The sequence below is a fragment of the Diadema setosum genome, chromosome 19 (genome assembly GCF_964275005.1).
Source record: "Diadema setosum chromosome 19, eeDiaSeto1, whole genome shotgun sequence".
In the NCBI taxonomy this organism is placed as follows: Eukaryota; Metazoa; Echinodermata; class Echinoidea; order Diadematoida; family Diadematidae; genus Diadema; species Diadema setosum.
The window spans coordinates 14,005,741-14,029,442 of NC_092703.1; the positions used below are offsets into that span (position 1 = coordinate 14,005,741).

At 39.5% G+C, this 23,702-nt stretch overlaps 1 protein-coding gene across 1 annotated transcript in view; it reads left to right on the forward strand.

The window, feature by feature from the left end:
• The first annotated feature begins 362 nt into the window (after window positions 1-362).
• LOC140242816 (PH-interacting protein-like) overlaps window positions 363-23,702 on the forward strand; it is a 33,051-nt gene continuing 9,711 nt past the window's right edge. Inside the window, exons 1-26 of the mRNA XM_072322571.1 lie at window positions 363-496; window positions 616-674; window positions 762-791; window positions 981-1,040; window positions 2,755-2,905; window positions 4,059-4,157; window positions 4,773-4,933; window positions 5,662-5,883; window positions 6,999-7,099; window positions 7,770-7,840; window positions 8,458-8,558; window positions 9,023-9,162; window positions 10,752-10,911; window positions 11,563-11,697; window positions 12,328-12,456; window positions 13,181-13,406; window positions 13,830-14,012; window positions 14,630-14,804; window positions 15,517-15,619; window positions 16,432-16,635; window positions 17,719-17,798; window positions 18,795-18,969; window positions 19,456-19,704; window positions 20,148-20,272; window positions 21,773-21,967; window positions 23,116-23,177. Of these exons, the coding sequence (XP_072178672.1) occupies window positions 448-496; window positions 616-674; window positions 762-791; window positions 981-1,040; window positions 2,755-2,905; window positions 4,059-4,157; window positions 4,773-4,933; window positions 5,662-5,883; window positions 6,999-7,099; window positions 7,770-7,840; window positions 8,458-8,558; window positions 9,023-9,162; window positions 10,752-10,911; window positions 11,563-11,697; window positions 12,328-12,456; window positions 13,181-13,406; window positions 13,830-14,012; window positions 14,630-14,804; window positions 15,517-15,619; window positions 16,432-16,635; window positions 17,719-17,798; window positions 18,795-18,969; window positions 19,456-19,704; window positions 20,148-20,272; window positions 21,773-21,967; window positions 23,116-23,177 (3,445 nt within the window). The 5' untranslated portion in view covers window positions 363-447. The remainder of the gene's footprint in view (window positions 497-615; window positions 675-761; window positions 792-980; window positions 1,041-2,754; window positions 2,906-4,058; window positions 4,158-4,772; window positions 4,934-5,661; window positions 5,884-6,998; window positions 7,100-7,769; window positions 7,841-8,457; window positions 8,559-9,022; window positions 9,163-10,751; window positions 10,912-11,562; window positions 11,698-12,327; window positions 12,457-13,180; window positions 13,407-13,829; window positions 14,013-14,629; window positions 14,805-15,516; window positions 15,620-16,431; window positions 16,636-17,718; window positions 17,799-18,794; window positions 18,970-19,455; window positions 19,705-20,147; window positions 20,273-21,772; window positions 21,968-23,115; window positions 23,178-23,702) is intronic.

The window sequence follows — 23,702 nt, forward strand, 5'->3', positions numbered from 1 at the left end:
TGCGGCGCGGTGATGCCTCGTACATTATGCATGTGAACAATTTTCCCATACAATCGAGTCAAAGGTCATGGTTGCCTTCGGCGGATGAATTAGTCACCACAAATTCTTGTTATAAACTTCCAGTATTCAAACAATAGCGTTGATATTTCATGATCGATAAATGGAGAAATTAAAGAAAACATAAAATTAGAAAGAATAAGCATTCTATCGACAGATTTGAACGCTCTAGTGCCAATCATACCGCGGACTTGTTATTGCGCGTAGAGACATTTACTGTGATGAGCAAACCGAATGCAGCAGTACACGGCTGCTCGGAACAAGGACGTAACTTCAGAGAGGTGTTTATCGCTACCGAAATGTGAAAACACATGTCGCTCATATAGCCAAATTTACTCCCCATCTTGCAAATTTCATATCTCTGTATGTATTTGAAGACAATGCTTAGACATGTCTGAAGAGGATTCAGGGAGGACAAGTACCAGTACTGCCGAATCAGGTGAAATTTTGTCGTCTTTTCTTCACGCTCCGTGACCGCGTACCGCGCCATCACGGCGTTGAGAAGGGTTTACGACAACAATTTCTCACTGACGACTTTTCCTCTCGTTTTTCCCCCAGAATTGTACTTCTTGATTTCCAAATTTCTGGCCCATGGACCCTGCAAAGAATCTTCGAATGTGAGTATATATCACTACTTCACTTTTGCTTGTCAAACTGGAGGGTTTTCTTCGTCTAATCATATGCAATTTTCTCGTCTCTTTCAGGTCCTCATACGGGAGATTCAACAACATGGGGTGAGTGCCATTGACTGTTTCTAACCGTCGCGTCGTTATTTCGAAGTAAATTTTGCCCGAAATTTCACGATTTCTTGATATTTTGACTTGGAAGATATATTTTGAATAGACATTTCGATAGATTGATAATTGTTTTAGCAATTTCAACCATTATTTTAAATGTTTTATCGTTTTCCTGCCTTTTTTCAGTTATTTTCTCCGCGTTTTGACTGGAAAGGCAACGAGCATCGACAGAGCTTCGAAAACTTGGTGAGAGACCGAAAAAACTTTTTTGAAAGGATATTATTTTTGAATTTCCCTCTAAAATAGCGAATTTCTTAAAATGCAAAAAATTGTTGATATCTGGGTATAAAATGACATTACCAATCTAATATCACCGCTAACATGCACCAAAATGCAATTTTCCACCGAAAAAACGAGAAAATAGATCTCAAAATGCTCTTCTTTTCATCTCCATGAAATCAAGCCAGAGCCAAGTAATTTGCATAATCGGAGCGAGCAGTCGGACCCCCCTCAGTATGACGTCACCAGTGGACGGTTACGCGGACCAATAAGAGTGAAGATAACATTCTTTTGCTCTTTTGTTGCCGCAAGATAGTAGCTGCGTTTCAATTGGCTAATATGATGATATGGTAATTAGATATGAATATTTATCAGTTCGATCTGCTGAAGGCATGGCACTCCTCGCCTCGCGACTGTAGCTGCACGCACACAGGCTACATTATTTTCATTGTGAGATAGGCCTAATCTGTGCTTTTCTATTTTTTTCCAATGGGCCGATGTTTCTCGAGTTTGACTCACTTTGAGTGTTTTCCTCAAGACTGATGTAATATTTTAAACATTCTGTTCTCAGTATATAAAGTGCCCTTTTATATATATTTTTTTTTTCAGCTGTGAGCTATATAATTATAACGTTAGACTTCTATCATGTCTATAGGGTGTCTAGTCTTTTTATAATCATACAATTTTTTCTTTTTCTTTCTTTTTTTTTTTAGTTTGGGTAGTTTGTTGTTTGTTTTTTCTATTTTGCAGTAGTGTTTGGGGGTTTGGTTGTCTTCTTTTTGTTGTTGTTGTTGTTTTTTTGCATAGGCCATATGCTATGCAACAATGGTCCCAGAAATTGTTTTTTTTTTTCCTTCTGTTATTTGCAATTCAACTAGTTAGATCTATATCTCTCATATTGTGTCATATATTATCCCACTCTCGGGATCCACTTCTTTCTGTTCTTTGTTCTCTCAATAAGGGGGAAGTTGCAGGGGAGCAATCTCATTGTTAAAACTTGATATGTATATGCTAGGCCTGTGTCTTTGTCTCATATCTTTGGCATGGTTGATAATTGTAACTATGAGTCACTCTGTCATGCGAAAGTTTTTATTAAAAATATATTGATCAAGTTTCTTGTTGCATAATCTATGATATTCATGTCAAATCTAAAATGGTGTATTCATGAAACGGGCAAGCAATGACACAAAAAGATTTTTATGGTTTCTAATTCTTTCTGTTTGTTTTTTAATTCTGATAAGATTTTGTTCAGGTATGTTTGGTGTGTGTAATAATTACATCTGGAACTGCACTTCTGTTAATCCATTAAGTCACAAAAACTGCCATACAGTGATTTCATTGATGATATCTCTTTATTGTGACTTTTTTTTTTTACACTCTTTGGTAGTGTTACCAATCATGGAAATAAACAACATTCACTTTCTTTGAAGGGTTGGTTCATGAAATATGTTACATTTCTTGCAGATTTTTTGAAAGCCTCCTAGTTGCTGAATTTATAAAATCAGTAACTAGATTCTAGCTAATCTAGTGTATGTTTAACCAGGTTCATCTAACCTTTCTTTAACTAAGATATGAAATTCAATTCTGAAGTGCCAATTTAATGATGAACGAGATGTGATGGCTGTGAGTATGACTGCTTTGTAATAATTTTCGGTGCTTGCATTAAATTCTAATCTTGCAGGCTGACTGCAACAGGCACATCGAGGGAGACCACCTCCTTCGAATGGTCAGCAGAATTGGCCAGCTGCTTGACAAGGAAGTCAAACCGCGAGTGGTCGGCGTAAAGTCACTGCTAGGTGCCGGTAGGCAGTCTCTAACACGCACTTCAGCAGGTGAGATCCTATGACTGTCTTGACTGTCTGATGTATTGACTTTATTAATCACATGTATAATTACTTGTCTCTTTGAATATATTTTGTCTATTTCCCGATGAGTGTCTAGTTACTGTATACACAGAATATTTTGTGAGGTTTTTATTCTCATGAATTTTGAGAGTCGTGGTATTCACGAAATTAAAGACATGCGAAAATATTGACTCTGATCCCAATGTGGCTGTGACATACGCGTGTACATTATTCTCCGTTCTGTACAGGACTCCACGATCAGGAATTCATCCACTCGCGAAGTCGTCAGGAATTCCCGATTCGCGAAAATTTAGACTTGCGAAATATGAGGCTTATACAGTAGATATTATATATTCCTTAGAGCTCTTTCATTTGATGTTTTTATAGAAGGGGTCTTGCCAGATATGGACATGATACATTCTGAGCATGTCAGAAGTGATATGCCATACAAGCAGGATCAGAATTACCATTATATGTTGGTAAAAAAGTTTAGATCAGAACATTTTTGTGCAGAATGAATATACAGCATTAAGAATATTTCTATTAACTGTTTAAATTCTATGACATTTAGCTGTGATTAACATGTAGATTCAATAATTTGTCCACATAATTGGATCATTCTGTTATTATCATGTGTGATTTCATTTAAGTCAGTTTCACTCCAGGTATCTTTATCCCTCAGTGCAATATATTCCATCCTGTGATATCATGTTGATGGCTCAGAAGTAGATCATAGTCATTCACAGAGTACTGTAAAAATGGAAATTTGCCCAATGTGAATTTTTTTCCGTGCAATTCATGCAGTATGAAACCAGCTGGAATATAAGGAAAAATTTTTTTTTTTGTTATGTGTGATACTAATTTATATTTTGATTCTGCGAAATTAAAAGTACAGGAGGGTATATGAATTTGATCTTTACACAGCTGAGCACAAGAAAAAAAAAATAATCCAACAAAATTCTCATGCAAAAATTTTAGCTTTTGCAGTAAGCTAAATAGATTCCACTCAGGGTCAGACTTTAACCCCATCATAGTTATTTTTGTTTTCATTCTAACATCAAGCTCCTTGTTCATATGTTTTGCATTACATGAATCTTGACTGAACGTTACTCAGGGACTTCCCAATGTTGTGTTTGTTTAGATGCGAAGCCGCCACTATGGTCACCATCTGTCCATGCTGCCCTGGTCAATGGAAGGCCGCTTGCCCCTCCAAACAGATTGGCCAAAGTCCCAAATGCCTGTAAGTACACCTTGCAAGCCCCAATTCCTATCCACAGTTTAAAAAGATTCACCCTTAACAACAGTGCTATGTCTTGATTAGAATTGAATCTTGTCAACATTATTGAGTGCAATGTATGTATTGTTCTTCAACCCCTGTCTCTAAGTTGTTTTTTTTTTCCTCTATATATTCTGTTTCTTTTCTCTTCAAACAAATACTTTTACATTGTTGATGATGTGTCTGTTCAATTACATGTACTTATGCTGAGTATGTGGGTTTTGGTTAAAATCAGTAGGTTTTTCTGATTTATCAAGTGTATGCTTGAGTTTTAGATTTTCACTTTTCTCTGTTTACTGCAATCATTTTATTGATAAATTGCAAAGCAAGATAAGATGATGTGTCTGCTGTAAACGAAGGTATTTAATATACCGCTGAACACCAAATCATTAAATTCCAAGAGCATAGTCTTCAAAGACAAAAGTTCTATCAATACCTTTAATATTTTTATGTTTTATGCCAGGAAGGGGTAGTAGTAATGACATAAAACTGTTGTATTTGTTGACATATCAAAGGTGATCAGAATTACTGGTTTTGAAGGGCCAAAATTCAACAAATATTCTTTTACTGATCCACCAGACAATGTGGTGAGGGGAAGGATGCTGTCTGGGGCATCTCGCATGGACCACATGATCCCCGGCGAGCGGTACGGCAAGATGACCCTTCACCTTCGCACTCTAGGTCATCTGTCATCGGCCTACTGTGTGCTCTTTGACCAGACGGGGAGGAGGATATTTACAGTAAGTTCACATTCTCTGAATTTCAAAAATGTTGTGCTTTGTCAGCATCATACAGTGTTATCATTTCTATGGCAATCTAATTGTGTGATTGGGCATGGAATACTGTTATTAAAAAAAAAAAAAAATGTGAGTTTCTCATGTATATTCAGGGATTTTTTTGTTGTTGATCAGTTCAAGTCAGTGCAAACTTGTTATAAATAAATGGACATATAATAGTGGATGTAGCAAGTAATTGGAAAAGAATCACACTGTATGTTTTCATTTGATATCACTGATAGCTATGTTTATACAAGTTTTAGGCAAATTTTTACTTTGAAGATGTTCTCTTTTTTTTTGGCCATACTATGTGTTATATTTTCAAATTTTGTCCAAAGCAAGATGAGCTTTCCAAAAATCCAAATAGAGACTCAATTTGGATGTACCAACTGGGGTCTCTTTTTATTATTTTCAGTCACACAGCTATATAGCTGCAATGTGAACCCAATTCCAATATTGTGGGCCTTTCAGTGAAGCATATCGTGGCAGAAATCAAAGCAAGATGACTATGATTTATTGCTTTTTTACTTTGTGGCCAGATACACTCACTACATGCTAATATGCTGTGATAGTTGGACTAAAGTGCCTTTAGTCCATCAAAGTTGTTTGTTTTGTGTGTGAGTGTTTTTGATGATGCTCAAAAAAAGGTTTTCACAATAAACCCTCCATTCAACATTGCCATTGTGTCGTAGGGTGCAGATGACAACCTTGTGAAAATATGGAGCGCGGAGGATGGTAGGCTTCTGGCCACCCTGCGTGGTCACTCGGCCGAGATCGTGGACATCAATGTGAATTACGAGAACACGCTCCTGGCTGCCGCCAGCAACGACAAGGTGATCCGGGTGTGGAACCTGCAGACTCTGGCACCCGTGGCTGTACTAATGGGCCACTCTGCTATGATAACCTCATTGGAGGTGAGTATCCGAACAAGCAGTTGGAAAAATTAATAATAGTAAAAATTGATATATATATATAGTGCATTTTCCATAAACGTACTTGTTCAAATGCACTTTACCAGTGGATTATTACCATTGATGAAACAAGTGAGTCTTTAGATGTGTTTTGAAGATGATAAGAGATTGCTGGTTGCAGAGAGTTTGGGTAGTTGATTGGGAGCAGCAGATGAAAATGCTTTATCACCAAGTGTCAAGTGTGGCCAGCATCTTGGAAGTGGGATGGTGTAGTGTGATACCTTGTGAGGAGCGGAAGGTGTACCGAGATGGGTGACGGATGGTTATGAGTTTGGGATAAGTAAGGAGGGGCGAGACCGTGTATACATTTGAAAGTGAGCAGAAGTATCTTGTAGTGGATCCTAGACCCGATGGACCAGATGAACAAAATGGAGCTGTACGGAAGTCTCGTCCACCCAACAAAGATTGACAATATTACCAGATTCCTTTGATTATACATCCATCAGTGTTTTATTACAGTTAGGACCCTTTTGGAAATCAGCCCTAGATATTATGGCTAAAAGGGCAATCCTTCCCATGAGCGGAGAATGAATAAATGAATACATAAATGAAAACATTCATCCCAAATCTCATTTAATCCGTTAGATGCCAAGGCAATGAGCTTAACTTGCCAAGCTTTTTTCCATCAGCATTCAGTAACCCCACTAAACTTGATGCAGTTCTAAAGAGTGCAAACACATTCAGGTGTAACAATGTGCTTCAGTCCACCAGGGAGGCCATGATGTCACAATAGATATTAGGGGGATTAGGTAATCTTGATTCATTGAAATTCATTTCCAGACATTTGTGCCAATTGACATGCATTTCAGCATGTGTTGCAATTGGTGAAGAAAGCACTTTGATTGATTGATTGATTGATTGATAGATTATTTGATTGATCTATAGCATTTGTATAGCACCACATATCTAGTGACAAAGGGTTGACTGTACATTGTGGTGTGTGTTTTTTTTTTTCCCTGGTGGTAATTCAGATTTTTAAAATCCATACAATCCCATGATAGTGCACATCAAAGGTAAAACCCTTCGTGATATTTCAATCTTTATATCCCTTGTGATAGTTCTCCCCATATTCCCGAGGCTCCATCCGCTACATGGCCACCACGGGGGCAGACGGCTGTGTGTGCATCTGGGCGTGGAACAAGGACACGCTTAGTTTCACGTAGGTGTCAATAGGCCTACTAGAAAGTTTAAAATGAGATCCCAAGCTTGGTACGTGAAAGGGGGGGGGGGGGGAGAAACCCCAAGTCAATGGGCCAACACCTTTCATGCTAGGAGTCATAGAAGAGGGTAGCTGTCAGGACCAAATTGATATTTCTCATTTATTTAAAAAAATAGAATATGAGTCTAATATCTTCTCAAAAAATCCATTATTTAACCTGTTGAAGACTAGTCCTGAAATATACTCGGGCAGGTGTCTATGGGAAATGCATGTTGTAGCAAAATTAGCCTGTCTTCTAGCCTTAAAGTGATGTGATCTCCAGTAAATATTAGTCTGTCACATATGAATGAAATGTCATATTACACAAGATTGCATGAATTATGAGCGAGAAAGTCCAAACATTCTTTAGTAATGTCCTCACTGTATGCTTAAGTTTTAATCCTACCTTGACAGCAATTAGTCCTGGTAGTTGGGTATGAAAGCAGTAGAAATTATTGTAATTTAGGTGCAAAATATGGCAAGCTATATAGAATAGATCTAAGAAGTGTACGTCCTTGATGAAATGGAAGAGAAAAATATCAAGCCAGTGCACTGTCACCCCCCAAATTGTTACTCTTACTTATATTGAATTGTAACCGTGCTTCCTTGTTTTGGAATGACCCTCACACAGGAACCGACCAATCAAATTCCAAGAGAGAAGCAGACCAGGAGCCCAGATGTTGTGTGTGTCATTCAGCCCAGGTGAGTACCGTATACTGTGAATATTTTGTGAAGTTTTTATTGTCACATATTTCATTAGTTGGGTGCTATTAGCAAGTTGAAAAAAAAAAAACATGTGAAAATATGAACTGTAATACAGTCTGAACATGAATGTGACGTGCATGCCTACATTTTTCCTGTTCAGTCCTGTACTTCATGATCGCAAATTTAACCACTCGCGAAACTGTCTGAAAGTCCCGATTCCTGGACTTTTCTTTGCTGTGCTACAGATGCACCAATCACAAACATATTTCACAAAAATTCTCATCTCTAAAGTATTCCAACTGACTCCATAAAAAAGGATAACATTTGAGCAATTTGAGCTGGGTTGATGGCTCTTTCACGATACTCATTAAATGTAATCATTACATTGATGGCCCCTGCATGCACCCAATTGCAATTGCGGTGAGTGCATGCACAATGAGATAGCTACTCTCTCCCTACTGTACTGCATGCAGCCGATGTTGTACTGTTATTTGATTTCACTTGATTTCATTTTTATACGTCATCTTTAAAGTAGCGGGTAAAGAACAAATGGTCTGGGGTTAATCGTTCGGGTATAAAATTTGAAATGTGGATTTGTACTCCTTTGTTGGCAGGTGGTACATTTCTTGTGGCAGGTGGCACGGATACACTGATCAGAGTTTACAACTTCAACAATACACCTCCCGAGAAAGTGACTGAACTGGAGGCCCACACAGTGAGTTTTACTACAGAAAATAGGATTATTTAATTGGTAGTGAAATCGTGGTTTATTTGCAGTGCCAAAATTTGTATACACAAAGCAATTCAGGTACAGCAGTAGGATATGAATTGAGTGCAGCGCAACATTGGCAAACATCACCTGGAAATAAAGATAATGTGAACCCATTTACGTGCAATTATGATGAAAACATGAAATGATCTGCTCTTTTTGTAGAAGTGATTACAGTTTCCTAATTTTTATGTTGGTATTGTTAATGATAGGGTTTTAAATTAGTGTTTTGCAGGGAAAAATATAATTCAATGTTCTGCAGGGAACAGCAAAAACAAAAAAAAACAAAAAATTATGACTCTGGCATAATCGACATATCTGTCCCATCAGGAAAGCTATATAGGAGTGTGTGATGGTATTGTTCCAAGTTGACAACATCCTCTTTTGTTTTCCACGTCACCACTGACCAGGATCGTGTGGATAGTATCGCCTTCTGCCACTCTGGCGCTCGTTTCATCAGCGGCTCCAAGGATGGTACGGCCAGGGTGTGGCGCTACGAGAGGCAGGAGTGGAGGAGTATCCTCCTCAACATGAACATCAGGTTACCGGGGTGAGCTTTGCCAAGGCAACTGTAATACAATAAATTTATCTTTTCCATTCACTTTTTGCTTTCTTTTTACTTGTTTGTACGTCTTTTTTTTCTGTCATAGCTGTGGATATCATCTGTGAGTTCTTCTGTAGTCATTCATAAAGGGTTAGCCTCCTGATACACTTGTTCAAGTCAAACTACAGTGACACTTTTTGTTTGATGTGTACATTTACACTTAACCCTAACTAGGCCGGGCTATTTAGGAAGATCATAGAGCTGGGGGGGGGGGGGGGGAGCCTCCCAGGCCCCCCCTCCAGATCTCGGCCATCGACCGCGCGATCGCGACGAAAATTGGCACACACATTGCCTATGATGTAATCTAAAGTACCATGAAGTTAGATTTAGAAAAAATTTATCATTTATGCTAAATTATGCTAATTTATGCGTGATGATGCATGAAATCAGACAATTTGGTATAAATCACTAAATAAAGCTCGAAATGGGCACATTTTTTGTGCAAATATTCTTTTTAGTGTCCTGAGCAAATATAAGAGAAAAAAATTGTGCCATCAGAAAAAATTTCTTAAGTATTTTATTGTTTTTTGAATTTCTTATGTATTTCTTTGTTTTTTCGACTTTATGTTTTTCATTGTTTTTTCGATGAAACTTGTTTGCGACATTGTTCCGAACAAGAAAATATATTAATAATTGATTTTAATCAGTAAAACCCCCAAATAATCATGCTTTTGTGAAATTTGCCTGTAAGCACAGTTTGCATTGAAATTGTACACAAATTCACGTTTTTGAGCAATTTTTGGTCTGACATGCACATACATATTTATGCGCAACTTCGAAACCGCGCGCCCGGGCATCGCAAATTTGGTGTCAAAAGATGCGGGAGACTTGAAAGAAAAAAGTCATGAAACGTCGCGGCGATAGCTTTTCGCGTTAGCGATACATCGCGCGGAACGTCGAGGGGGGGGGGCCTCGGAGGCCCCCCCCCCCGGCCTAGTTAGGGTTAATGCCATGCTCTACTGAAGCATATAACTGGCACAAATTTGTGAAGTAAATATTTGAGAATGTGTCTCTAGTGACAACAGTTTAGTCAGCATAATAACAATTTGAAAGGTGGCACATGCAGTTATAATCTGGAAATACCAACTCAGCAACAGCTGTACTGCCCAAAAGTTTTCATTTTTATATGTCAGTCATATTGAATTCTCCTTTTTTTTTTTTTTACAGTCAAAGAGAATATGATATCTGTAATGCATCTTTTAAGAGGGGTGTGTTTTGACTTCCAATTTTCTAACAGAAGAAATCAAACAGACCATGATGTGTATAAGACAATGTTCAAAGCAAGCGCTTTGTCCCCTACACTTTAGCTGTATCAGACTCCCTTGCAGTACTGGAATTGCTTTTCACAGGCACATTTATTTGAGAGCAAGGACACAGACAAATAGCACTGAATATGTATCAATCTCTGTCACCAGTGAATGGCTTGGTTTGAAATAGCCCCAGAATGATCTCTCCAGAATCCCCAGTAGAATGCTTTCCATTTTATTAGTGTCCTTGTTTTTAATAAGAGACAATGACTTTTCTGTGAACCCCAGATCAAAGATACAAGGTGTCGACGAAGGCAACAAAATCGTCAAGCACAGGGTGACGATGGTAGGATGGGACAAAATTGACCGATATGTCATTACAGCCGTCAACGATCACTCCTTGCGAGTCTGGAATTCGTACAACGGCAAGCTGGTGTATGAGCTCTGCGTAAGTTACCCTGCCCATGATATTTTGGTATCTACCTGTATGTTTCTTTGTGTTTGTACGAGATATACACTCGGTCTCTCAAAGAGTATGGTATCACTGAAAAGTTTTTCAATTGGACTGCTCTAACTTCTTCTATCTTTTTTTTTTTTTTTAGTTTGTCTATTCACTGAGTCACTGATGATACAATGTACTTTGCTGTGTTGTTTGTTTTATTCCGATGTAACTGAAGTGGATCAAAGTACTGTATATGCCAAATATTTCACAAGGTTTTTATTTTCGTGAATTTTGCGAGTCAGGTGCTATTCGCAAAATTAAAGACACGTGAAAATAATGACTCTGATCCTGATATGACGCACACGTATACATTTCTCCCTTCGGTACAGTACTCCTCGATTGCGAATTTAACCACTCGCGAAATCGTCGGGAGGGAAGTCCCGATTCACAAAAATTTAGGGATGGGATATAATTGGTATTGATTTATAAACGTCTGTACTCTCTGTGCATCCCATTGTAGTTCTCTTAAATTTCAAGAGTTTTTGTAGATTCTAGTTGAAGTGAGGGAACTATGGATGTGCTTTGAAATAATGATTTAGAGTGTTCTTTTTTTCTCTCCGCTCCCCATTCTGTTACCTCGCCTTCTTGACTACCTAGGGTCACACTGATGAGGTGTATGTGCTGGAGGGCCACCCCCTAGATGTGAGGATATTTCTCAGCGGGGGTCATGATGGCCTCATCTTCCTCTGGGATCTGACCACGGGGCAGCAGCTCTACCGATTCCTCAATACTGTAATTGACCCCCTCTTCCTGGATGACTCACTTGGTCACTTTGGGTGCTAGTAATCTTCACACTCGAGGCTTTTTAACTTCTTTTGACACTATTACTATATGCATTCAAAGCATGTGTAAATTCCATAGATAAAGCAAATGTTGATGTTTATAACCATTCTATTTTAAGGTTGCTTTGCAGGTAAAATGAAATTTAACTTCATGTTATGCTATTACTGTATAGTGTTATGCTGTGCCATACAGGGTACTGTAAAACATGATATTTTAGCGGCATGAAATTTTCGTGAATTGGAGCCGACGGCCTTTTTCACGGCATTAAATTTTCGCAAAATACCTCTGGCATTCAATGCATATAGTGTAGACAAGAGCCTTTGTGTGCATTTTGATTTAGTGAATCTTGGTTCTCATGAAATTTGCGAAATTAAAGTGCATGTAAACATTCCTCATTTTACAGTAATGTTCATATTTGACGTGCACTGGATATAACAGTTTTGAATTGCATAATAAAAACATGGTAATTGACAGGAAACATGTGAAATGTGACATAAGAAGAAAGGTCATGGATTTGATAATGTCTCGTATGAATTTACACCAAGTCTTGTTCCCGCTCTGGTCCCCTGCATGATGTAGATTGAAGGTCAAGGCTTTGGGTCCATCTATGACTGCAAGTTTGCCCCTAGTGGGGACTGCTTTGTGGCCACTGACTCGCATGGGCACCTCAGCATATTTGGAGTGGGGTCCAGCAACCTGTACGACATGGTGAGTTTATGATGTGTTTAGGTATGTTTGTATGTATGCATATATGCACAAACACATTCACATACATCAATTCCCACATTATGAGTATATCATCTTGTTTATTTGCTCATTTGGTAATTTTCTTTGTGAGATGTGTGTGTAATATACAAGTTTTTGTTTTATAATGAAATGCATGGGCATAGATGATTTATTACTTTTAAAAAAAAATCAAAGTCTTGAAAACCTTGCAAATCCAAACTTGGCAGTCTTTGATTTTACAGTATGTTATTATACATGTAAATATATATATATTTTTTATATGAAGGTATAGTGCGGGGAGGGGTTGATGAAGATTCATTCTTATAGCACTAATACAGTTTGTACACCTGCATGAAACAGCAGACAAACCAACAATTTGAGTAGGTGGGACTAAAATTTCTTACCCTCAAAAACCCAAACCAATCTATAATTTGGCCAAAATGTATGGGGATAGAGCCTTCTCTTCTGTTGCGCCAGTCTGTGGAACTCTCTACCAGTCCCACTTTGGAATTGCAACAGCCTCAATACCTTCAAATCTGAACTGAAGACTTATCTTTTCCAGCAACTTTGTGAGTGATGGTGTGACACATTGTGGGAGCCAGGTCCCTTTGAATGTTTCCACAGATAAATGGGGCTTTATAAATGCTGTTTCATCATCATCATCATAAACCTGAAATCCTGCTTGGCCCCTTACCACCACTACCAGGTACCCACAGAGCAGTTCTTCCACACAGACTACCGCCCTCTGGTGAGGGACGCCAATAACTATGTCCTGGACGAACAGACCCAGCAGGCGCCCCACCTCATGCCCCCGCCCTTCCTGGTGGACATCGACGGAAACCCCCACCCGCCCAAGTACCAGAGGCTGGTTCCGGGCCGAGAGAACTGCACAGACAGTGCCCTCATTCCTCAGATCGGTGTCGCAGAAAATGGTGAGTTATGGTCACAATCACTGCCGTGATCTGTGGCTGTATTTGTCATATCCAGGTACTTCATTTATATGTCAGAGGAAGTGAACAGTTGTGACAGTTGTAAAATGTTTTTGTGATGCCTAACAGGCCATCACATCCAATGTGGCGGGATGATGATTATTCACAATTTTACATCCCATCCCATTCTTCATGGGCTCCTTTGATTGCTAAAATGGCAGCTGTCCAAAGTTTGCCATTTTATCTAGGATTGATATTTCTGGCCAGCATATCATATCAATAGCCTAATAGTACGAATACATGGACTATAGTTGATTTTTTTTAGTACACTGTTTGCTTGAATGACATATGACATGTAATGTTCCTTACTCCTCATATTTACCTTGGTATTTTCTTTCTCTTTCATTTTTCTCCTGCTCATGTTAGGTAACAATGAGGTGATAGGAGAGGGGGAGATGAGAGAACCACAACCTCTAGATCCTGAGAACGAGGCCAACCAGGCAGCCAGCCTCCTGGATGAGATGATCCACCGCATGCAGCAGGAACAGGATGAGGAGAGGGGGGAGTCGCCCCAGGAGGGTCCCCACACCCCCGGTAGGGACAGATCAGGTAAGGGTTGCCAGTAGATATGGCATGTAACCCTGACTGTGCTTTGTTCACCAATTGATTGGCACACATACTGGATTACTTTCCTCGCTATTGAAGTGGCACAGATGTCTGAAAACTAATCCAATGAATAGAGATTACTTTATCCCCCAAATCTCTTATTATGTCACCAATGCTTTCTCAGTGGACTGGAGGCACATTGCTACACCTGAGTGGGCTTGATAATCTACAGCTCTATCAAGTTGGAAAGGAGTACTATATGCTGATGATAGAGCTTGGCAATTTACGCTACATGCCCGGGGACATACAGGGTTGAAGAAGAAATGTCATGCTGTATGGACAGCAAAATATTTGTTACAGGGACGAGAAGCCAGGCAAGGATACAACTGTGTAGATCATGACCCCAAGAGCAGGAATTATGGGGGGGGGGGGGGGGGGGAATAAGGGACGTCAAAGAGATACAGGGATATGCAAGAAAGCTGCCGTATGTAAATGCTTATGTACCAATATTACTGTGCAAATGCAAAGTCTCTTTTGTTGCTCTTCCTGTATATCATTTCAAAGAAGAAAACAAAAGATGTTATGAAGTAAAATTGTAGGGCCTACTGTTACGATTTCAGCAAATGGTCCACTGTCGCCATCACTATCACCCCGAGGGCTTCGGAGGGCAGGGGAGATAGAGGGCGTGCGTCAGGCCACAGGCAACGTTCCAGTCAGCCAGCACGCTTCCCAGGCCGACCTCATCGCCTTCAAGACCAGGGTTGTGGTCCCCGAGCTGTCTCCGGCTGTGGCAAGGTGGGTCTCCATTCTCTCTGTTATTACCTTAACAAATCTTGAGGGTAGTAATATGGTTCAGTCGGTAGCGCGTCTGCCTCCAAAGCCAAGGGTACAGGGTTCGATTCCAGAGTCTCACTGAGCAATGTTGTTTGTAAGCATTTCGCCCCCTCTAGTAAGTTTCAAAATGCGTTGTGCCTCAGATAGGACAAAATGGAGGTCCCATATGTGTTAGCCACGACACACGCACGTAAAAGATCCCACTTCATTCATTCATCACAAAGAGCAGGGTGCCAACCCAGTAAAGTGGTCCCCCAACCCACCCACACAAGAAAACTGGCCAATGATATTGACCCCTCTTTGATTTGCCCAAGGTGACTAGCAGATAATGTGGGTGGTCCTACCTGTCTTCAGTAGTAGACAAACAGTGTTGGTATAAGTGCCCATTGTCTTCCACCAAAACAGGTCTTCAAAAATATCTCAAGTAAAGGATACAAAGTATGGTTTATGAGTTTTGATCCAGGTCAATTTTATGCTTCGTAGCTTTGTTCCATTCAATTCTAGTTTGTTTATGTTTTTGTTTTGAATGCCCACATAACAGTGGTTACAGTAATGTCGTTTGTATGATCAAAATGCTAATCAAATAGCAGACGCAGCTGCAATTCAGCTTCCAGCATTTCTTGCTCTGTGTTTTATCTTTTTATCATTTTGTGTTCAAATTTATTTTAATCAGGTTCCAGGAGGAATTCAGGAGAAAGCTAGATGAGGAAGCTTCTGGAAGATTCAAAGTTGAGAAGAAAAAGAAACCTATTGTTCACCCAATGCCATCGGATATAGTAAGAAAGATGATTTTATGTATTTGTATTCAGTAATCAAATTTTTCTTTTTTCTTTTGACTGTCTTTTTTTTTGGAAGAAATTATCAGAATTTAATTGAAGGAATATATTCACCATAACTGTGCACACCATTTCAGAAGACTCCAATTTATGTCATCCCATTTGGTCCATTAACTGACCTGTTCAATCAACATGCAAAGCTCATTACAAGCGAAAGCCTGTAACACTTGTGTCTTGCTTTGTTTTGGTTTGTGAAGAAATGATTTTAAAGAAGGGAGGCATCATTTCCAACCCCCTTTGTTTACCTAAAACTACTTTTTTTTTATTTATTTTTTTTAATTACAGATCCTTCTATCTAATCCTTACAGTGTATGTATACCCTGAGTATGTGGTCACACTCAGGATTTGTTTGTGTGCTGTTGGTGTGTTGTTGTTTTGCTTTTAGGAAACAAATTATGAAACAAAATGCAAAACAAAATAATACATTTTGTGGATACAAAGGATAATCAGTTTACTTACTAAATATGGTGTAAAACCCATATGGCCTGAAAAATATTATGCAATTAATTGAAAACTTGATGAATGTATGAATGTGAAATTCTGCATGTTGATTCAGCTTGAGCTACTTGGTATGCATGCCAAATTTCATCTTTTGTCATCATTCACTTTCCAAGATGGGGGGGGGGGGGGGGAGAGAGAACTTGCCCCTCCTTGACTGTGAGATATGTCCAAGAAAAAAGAATGGTCTCTTCTAGATGTTCCCATCTAATGTTTATGTTTTGCTTTGGTTTTGTTTGTTTGTTTTTATATAGACTGACTCTGCAGATTCCTCAGAGCGACCAAGGAGGAAGAGGAAGACGAAGAAGGTGAACCACAGCTACCAGACGAGGGCCAACCAGGATGGCAGCCCATTGGAGGATGGGCGGGGCCTGGAGGAGGAGAGGAGGAGGAGGCGGCTAAGGCTGGAGGAGGAGGAGGATGAGAGGGGAGATGACACTCTGTCCGACATGGACGAGGTAATACAGGTACCGTATCAGTACAGCATTATACTAGGGATAAGTGGGTCTTTTGTGTCTGTCCACCTTGGGTTTGTGTAAAGGCCATTACGCACTACTCGATACAATCAGTCCCACGACTCTGGATGCAAGCTGGGTTGCAAGACCAGTCATGCGACTCGACACCGCACACTGTGCAATTAGTACCAAATAGGAGGGGTTACAACTGTACTGGTGTCAGTACAAATACTGGAGTGTGATTGACTGACCGTTTCACCACCAGTCATGAAAATATGACAGGTCAAATCTTTGCAACTGGCATTGCGACCTAGTCACACGACTTGAAACTGGCAAGGCTGGTGATGTCACACTTCTGGCTGCTAGACCGTACGACCGTTGAGTCATTGCAAAGTTGTGTCGTGTGTGATTGCCGTGATTACAGAAAAGTTGTGAGATTGATAACTGAAGTTAATGGAATGAAGTGATGATATCTAACTAAGTGCTTTGGCACACTTAGAGCATTAGGATAACTACAAATGAAAGCAATTGAAACATTGACTCTAAAATTTAGCATGGTAAGGCTGTTGGGCTAGTCCTTTCAGAATAAAATTGGATAAGGGTATGGGTGTCACTTTATAGTCTGAAGCAAAATAGGTGCTGTGTTTGTACCATCGCATGTCCTGTTGCTGCCACACAGGACATTCAGATATTTCCTTTTCTTTCACAATGATTGTAAAATTTGCATGACTATGCTTGCCAAACCTCAAACAGGAATGTGCTACTGAACAAGATTACAACCTCATCTGCATTCAACATGCTAGATAACAATCCTTGGTGAATTCTGACCTCCACAATCTGATAAAAATGAGAATTACAATGTTGCTGACACTTCGTAATGGCCAGCGAACATCACTGGTAATAAATTCTGCACTGCAGATAATTATTGACTACAATGCTGTAGTAAGCTTTGAAAATGCAATGCAACAGTGGTACCACCAAAATAGAAAAGTGATTGTCAGGTTATTTGACATTCCTAATTGTAGAGTTGTTGTATTTGACAGTAAATTATTACCCTCTTTCTTCGTCTGTTCATGATGCAAACAGCAAGTTGATGTCGAGGCCTTGTCTGGTGCCGAGACGTCAGAAGAGGAGCTTGAGTGGGGAAGCTCCAGTAAGGAGGAGAGGTAAGTCAAAACTCAATCAGTCTTCCTCATGATCTGTGGTAGTCTCCTACTGAGTCATCTCATAATTTGTTATTTTACTGATATTTGGGTAAAAAGAAAATACTGTTTGTCCAATCACTTCTTGCTTCAGATGCTTTTCAGTTAAACTTGCAACTTTCATTCACTTGTGTAAGTACAGTTTGACCTCGATTATCCGGCCTCCTTTTATCCGGAAATCTCTATTATCCGGACGTGTTCACGCAGTGAAGGACTTTTTTTTTCATCCAAAAATTGAGAAAAAACAGTGACTTTCATGGATCTATTTCACTAATTTCATAAGATGTGCATGATAGATTTCTCAATATCTAATGAGGTAAAACATGTACGATTTTCACATAAAGATATACTTTTATATTTTTGTGAAGAAGGGACTACAATTTTGCGCAGGCTAGCAGAGATTACACCACTGTTGCGGGGTACACTACCTGCCTAGCTGCCAGTGCACTGGGACGGCAGCTTGGACGGCAGCTATATACATTAACATTGTGTCTAACATATCCGGCCAATTCGCTTATCCGGATGAGCGCCGGTCCCGACATGGCCAGATAATCGAGGTCGAACTGTACTCAAGACTTTTATGTTTGATAACTTCTTGTCATAAATGAGCTATGATCTGTTAGATTTTTCAAAGGGCCAATTCAATAATGTATTCCTATGCACTCAGTGAGATCCTGTCTCTCATTTGCTTTTGAGAAAGTGGTATGAATGGCAGATTTCTGCATATGCTGCTTTTTTACATGATGTCGTACTCTAAAACAAGAAATGTTTTCATGCATTTCAATTTCACGAATTTCATTAGAGCCAAGATTTACAAAATTAAGATGCATGCTAAAGTTCTTGTCTACATTATGACTCCGCTATGACTCCACACCCATTTGAGTCCTTAGGACCTTGATCATGGATGGACTTTGGTCAAAGTCCCCCAAAATAACATGTGTCAAATTCATTGCATACCAGTGAATCTAGCGAGTATTCGGACTGGACGGCAGATGCAGGCATCAACCTCCAGCCCCCGAAGAAGCGGAGCCGGGCTCAGAAGAAGGGGCCGCCGTGGGAGTCGGATGGGGATACCAGCGCCTCCCCCCAGAAAACACCAAGTTCCACGCCCGTCAAATCCAAGAGGAAGAGAAGGGTAAGATGCAGTCCCTCCATGGCTACATAGTGGTACAGAAGACACTGTCTTAGCTCTGTGTTTTGTCGTTGTGGTTACTCAGTAAAAACGATTTGTATCTTGATTTGAATAAACAAAATAATAAGGACATCTTTCGCCATCAGATTCTGATGACGAGGGAGTCCATTTATATGAGACTGGATACAACAAGAATCTGCTTTTAACTAGGTTTAGATATCATCGGGTCCTGCTGATGTGTTAACCCATTGAGGACGAGTCCCGAGTATACTCGGGCAGGTGTCTATGGGAAATGCAGGTTGTAGCAAAATCAGTCCATCCTCAACAGATTTATCTATGGGAATTAGAATTTTTGAGCGGGTTGTCCAATTTTCCTCAAACTTTCACTGGCATGTTCTACACATATTGCTGCAGTCACTCAATCCACACATATATTTGGGTGAACATGTCCATTAAAACCCATTTATCTCTCATCCTGGTCTCCTCCAGCCGCCCAAGAATCTCATGGATGATGAGGATGACGACGACAAGATATCGATCGGTGAGCTGCCGGAGGAGATGAAGCCACCCCTGTGGATAACGGACACCAAGCCCCGCAGATGCCCCTACATGCCCCAGATGGGCGACGAGGTTATGTACTTCCGGCAGGGACATGAGGCGTACGTGGCGGCCGTCAAGAAGCGCAAGGTCTACCACATCGAGCCCAAGAAGCAGTCTTGGACCAAGCTCAACCTCAAGGTATGTTCAGTGATTTTGGTACAAATGCTCAACGATTCTGTCTTTGCCACTGCATGCTCTGCTTAGTTTTACCAGATTTATAGTGATTTGAAAGTGTAGATAACAGGTGTAATGGTGAGACAGGTTACGTCTGCTCAAAATTTACGGACTGTTTGACTCTTCGGATGATTTTAGATGTGATGCTGGTGATTATGAATACATGTGCTATGATGGAGAAAATGATGACAACGATGATGATTATTGTTTGTGTTCTGATGAAAACGATGAACGTGATGATATTGAAAAGGGAGACCATGAAAGCGACGGTAGTGATTGTCCCAAACGTTCTGAAGGTGTTGATGGCAGCAATCATACCATCAGAGAAAATGAAATGTTCATTAGCACCTTACATACATCGCTGGTACCAGTCAACCTCTACTGTGTTTGGTCGTACTGTGTTGTAGGATCACGAGCTGGTGAGAGTGATGGGCATTAAGTACCAGGTTGGACCTCCCACACTGTGTGGCTTGAAGCTGGCCTTCATTGACCCGGAAACCAGAAAACCCACTGGAGGACACTTTTCCATCAAGTAAGACAGCTTTGTTTTATTGTTCTGTAAATCACATTTTCAAAGAAAAACCATAAAAATGTAAAGAAGTTGACTTTGTAAAATTGTATAATACAACTAGCAAAGAGAAATGAAATATGAGGAATCTGCATACGTAGAAACATTGCTTGGTAGGTGTAGATTCCCTGAAGCTCGTTTAAAGTTAATTAGTACATGAAATTTACAGTTGTTCAAAAGAATGACAAATGATGAAGTGGGAAAGAGCATACAGAATATTAATATTTCTCTGTGTCACTGAATGTATCACTTTGTAAATTAAATGCGCAAGTTTCGTGATTGATAAAGGGCATGTGTGTTTTTGTTTCATAAAGGGTATAGCGTGATACTGGATTTATATGCAAGTAAAACTTTCTGAATACCATGACCAGCCATGTCCAGGCATGATGTTGCCAGAAATGAGACATTGGTTTTAGCAGCTTTCTTTTCCTTAACCCTATTCTAACTGGGCTATTTGAGACCAATTTTTTTACTGGGGGGGGGGGGGAGATGGGGGGTCAATTTGACCCCCCTCCCCCCCCCCCCCCCCCCCTTCAGATCTTGGCCGCAGATCGCGCGATCGCCGCAAAATTTTGCCTGAACATAGAGCCGGATGTCAACTACAAGATTACATGGTCATACAATAGAAAAATGTTGATTTCATATTTTGTAATAAATTAATTATGCAAATTAATGCATGAAATCATATTTTCACCTATAACTCCATCAAAATCATTTTCTTTTGTTTTTTATTGTTTTGTTAATTTCTTAATTATTTTATTGTTTTTTCGATCTTTTGTTTTCTATTGTTTTTTTGCCAAAATTTGTTGGAGGCACTTTTTCAAGCTTATCTACATTAGAATTGATTTATTTCAATGGTTAAAAGTTGAAATAATCTAATTTATATTAAACAAAAAAACACAGTTTGCATTGGATTTGCACACGAAATCATGAATTCGAGCGTTTTTCGGGTTGACATGCATATGCAAAACATTGCATTAATTCAGAACGGTGTACCCGGACGTCGTAAATTTGGTCTCAAAATATGCGGGAGACTTCAATGAAAAAAGTCATGAAACGACGCGGCAAAATCTTTGCGCGTTGCGGAATCGCGGCGCGAAACGTCGAGGGGGGGTCAATTTGACCCCCCCAGTTAGAATAGGGTTAAAGTAACTGTGATTCATTGATTCATCTCGGATATAAAAATGAAATTGTCTGTTGAGAATGAGAAGGGCGTTAAGTTGTCTCAAACACTATGGGTTTAGTGGCAACTTCACGCTCTTATCATTCTCAACATACAATAATGTACTCCATGAAAGATAATGTTCTCCTTATGACTTTCTTGTCACCGTTCAAATTTCTACACTATTCTGAAGAGAGTTCATTGTCTGGTAGCCATGTGATTGTATGTCATGTCCTGAATTTAGACCTATGATCAAAAGTAAGCAACAACAGACAAGATAACGTTTGATATGCTTGGCCCAGGTACCACGATATGCCTGATGTGATAGACTTCCTGGTCCTGCGCCAGCACTACGACCAGTCGGTGGCGCAGAAGTGGAAGACTGGGGATCGGTTCCGGTCCATGATAGACGACGCCTGGTGGCTAGGCACTATCGTGGCTCATAACCCCCTGGAGTCCGACCACTCTGAGAGTCTCTTTCAGTGCTACCTTGTGGAGTGAGTGCTACTCTGTTTTCTATCTCTCTCTTTCCCTCCCTCTCTCTATCTCATTCTGTATATATCCATATCTCTGTATCTATATCTCTGTCTGTCTGTCTCTCTCTCATTTATATATATCCATATCTCTCTATTTATATCTCTGTCTCTCTCTCTCTATCTCATTCTATATATATCCATATCTCTTTATTCATATCTCTGTCTCTCTCTCATTCTATATATATCCATATCTCTTTATTCATATCTCCCTCTCTCTCTCTCATTCTATATATATCCATATCTCTCTATTTATATCTCTATCTCTATATCCCATCTCCTATCTCCTCTATTTATATGTCTCTGTATCTATCTCTATCTATGTATACAGTCAACCTCTCCAAAGTCGAATCTATTTGTACTGAAGAAATAGCGTTGGTGTGGAGAAAAATTTGACTTATGAGAGATTAAAATCAATAGAATATAAAGAAAACAGGACTTGAAAAGACCTTTGACTTAGGTGATTATTTGACTTATTTGAGGTTGACTTAGGCAAGGTCAACTGTATCTCTCTCTCTCTCTCACTCTATCTATCTATCTATATATCTATCTATATATGTATATATATCTTTCTCTCACTATCTCTGTCTGTTTCTGTCACTCTACTTCTTTATGGGATCTGTCAATGACTATCAGTAATCCTTCAATTGCCTTTCAAGGATTTTTTTTTTAACAGTTTTGTTTTGTTTTGTTTTATTTTTGTTCCTCTCTTTTTGATGTCTGGACTAATTTCACTTTTAAAAATGAAAAATGTGGTTTATTGTATAGGCAGATTATGATATAGTGTTCCATTCTTAAATGTATGATTCTATCATTTTTCTGAATGAAACAGTGAACTTTAAATCTCGACCTTGCAAATGAATTCCTCATTTGGAATTATCCACCAGGGATTCTGTTTGCCTTTTATTCATTTTTTTTTTCTTTAAGCTGCTCCTGAGGCTGTATATAATCTAACTACCTCCCTTCCCTTATCTTTCAAACAATGAAATTGCAGCTTCAGTACTATGTTTATATTGTATCTTGGTCACATGTGTGATTGACACCTATGCATTTGTCCTGTAATTGCACTGCAATTCTTCCCCCCCCCCCCCCCCAACTCTCTGTGTTTACAGCTGGGACAATGGAGAGTGTGAGCGAATGAGTCCCTGGGACTTGGAACAGATTGACGAAAATAGTGAGTACTCATTATTAGGTGTGGTAACACTGTGCAAAATGATGCGTACCAGTAGTTTCACTACCTGGACAGGTATTTTGCTTCACATAGTTTAAGCAGTGTGATTGCAAACTTCTTGAGAAGTTACCAGCAAAACTTCCTGAATGTACTTAGGAATTTTTTCACTTCTCACAAAACTAAGCAACTAAACGATAACAGTGACCGCCCGAAAGAGATCGAATCTATGCGTAATTTCACATCACTGCAACTTCGCATAATTTTGTTACCTCCGCCAAGGGAGGAGGTTATGTTTTCATTACCATTGGTTTGTTTATTTGTTTGTCTGTGTGCAAAATAACTCAAAAAGTTACACACAGATTTAGATGAAACTTGCAGGAAAGGTTGAGAATGACACAAGGAACAGATGATTAAATTTTGGTAGTGATCCGGGAATATTTTATGGATCTTATGAAGAATTTTTGATATTTTGTCAGGTAGGGTAATTGAACTTGGGAATTCAAGCTGCGCATGTTTGAGGTTTTCATA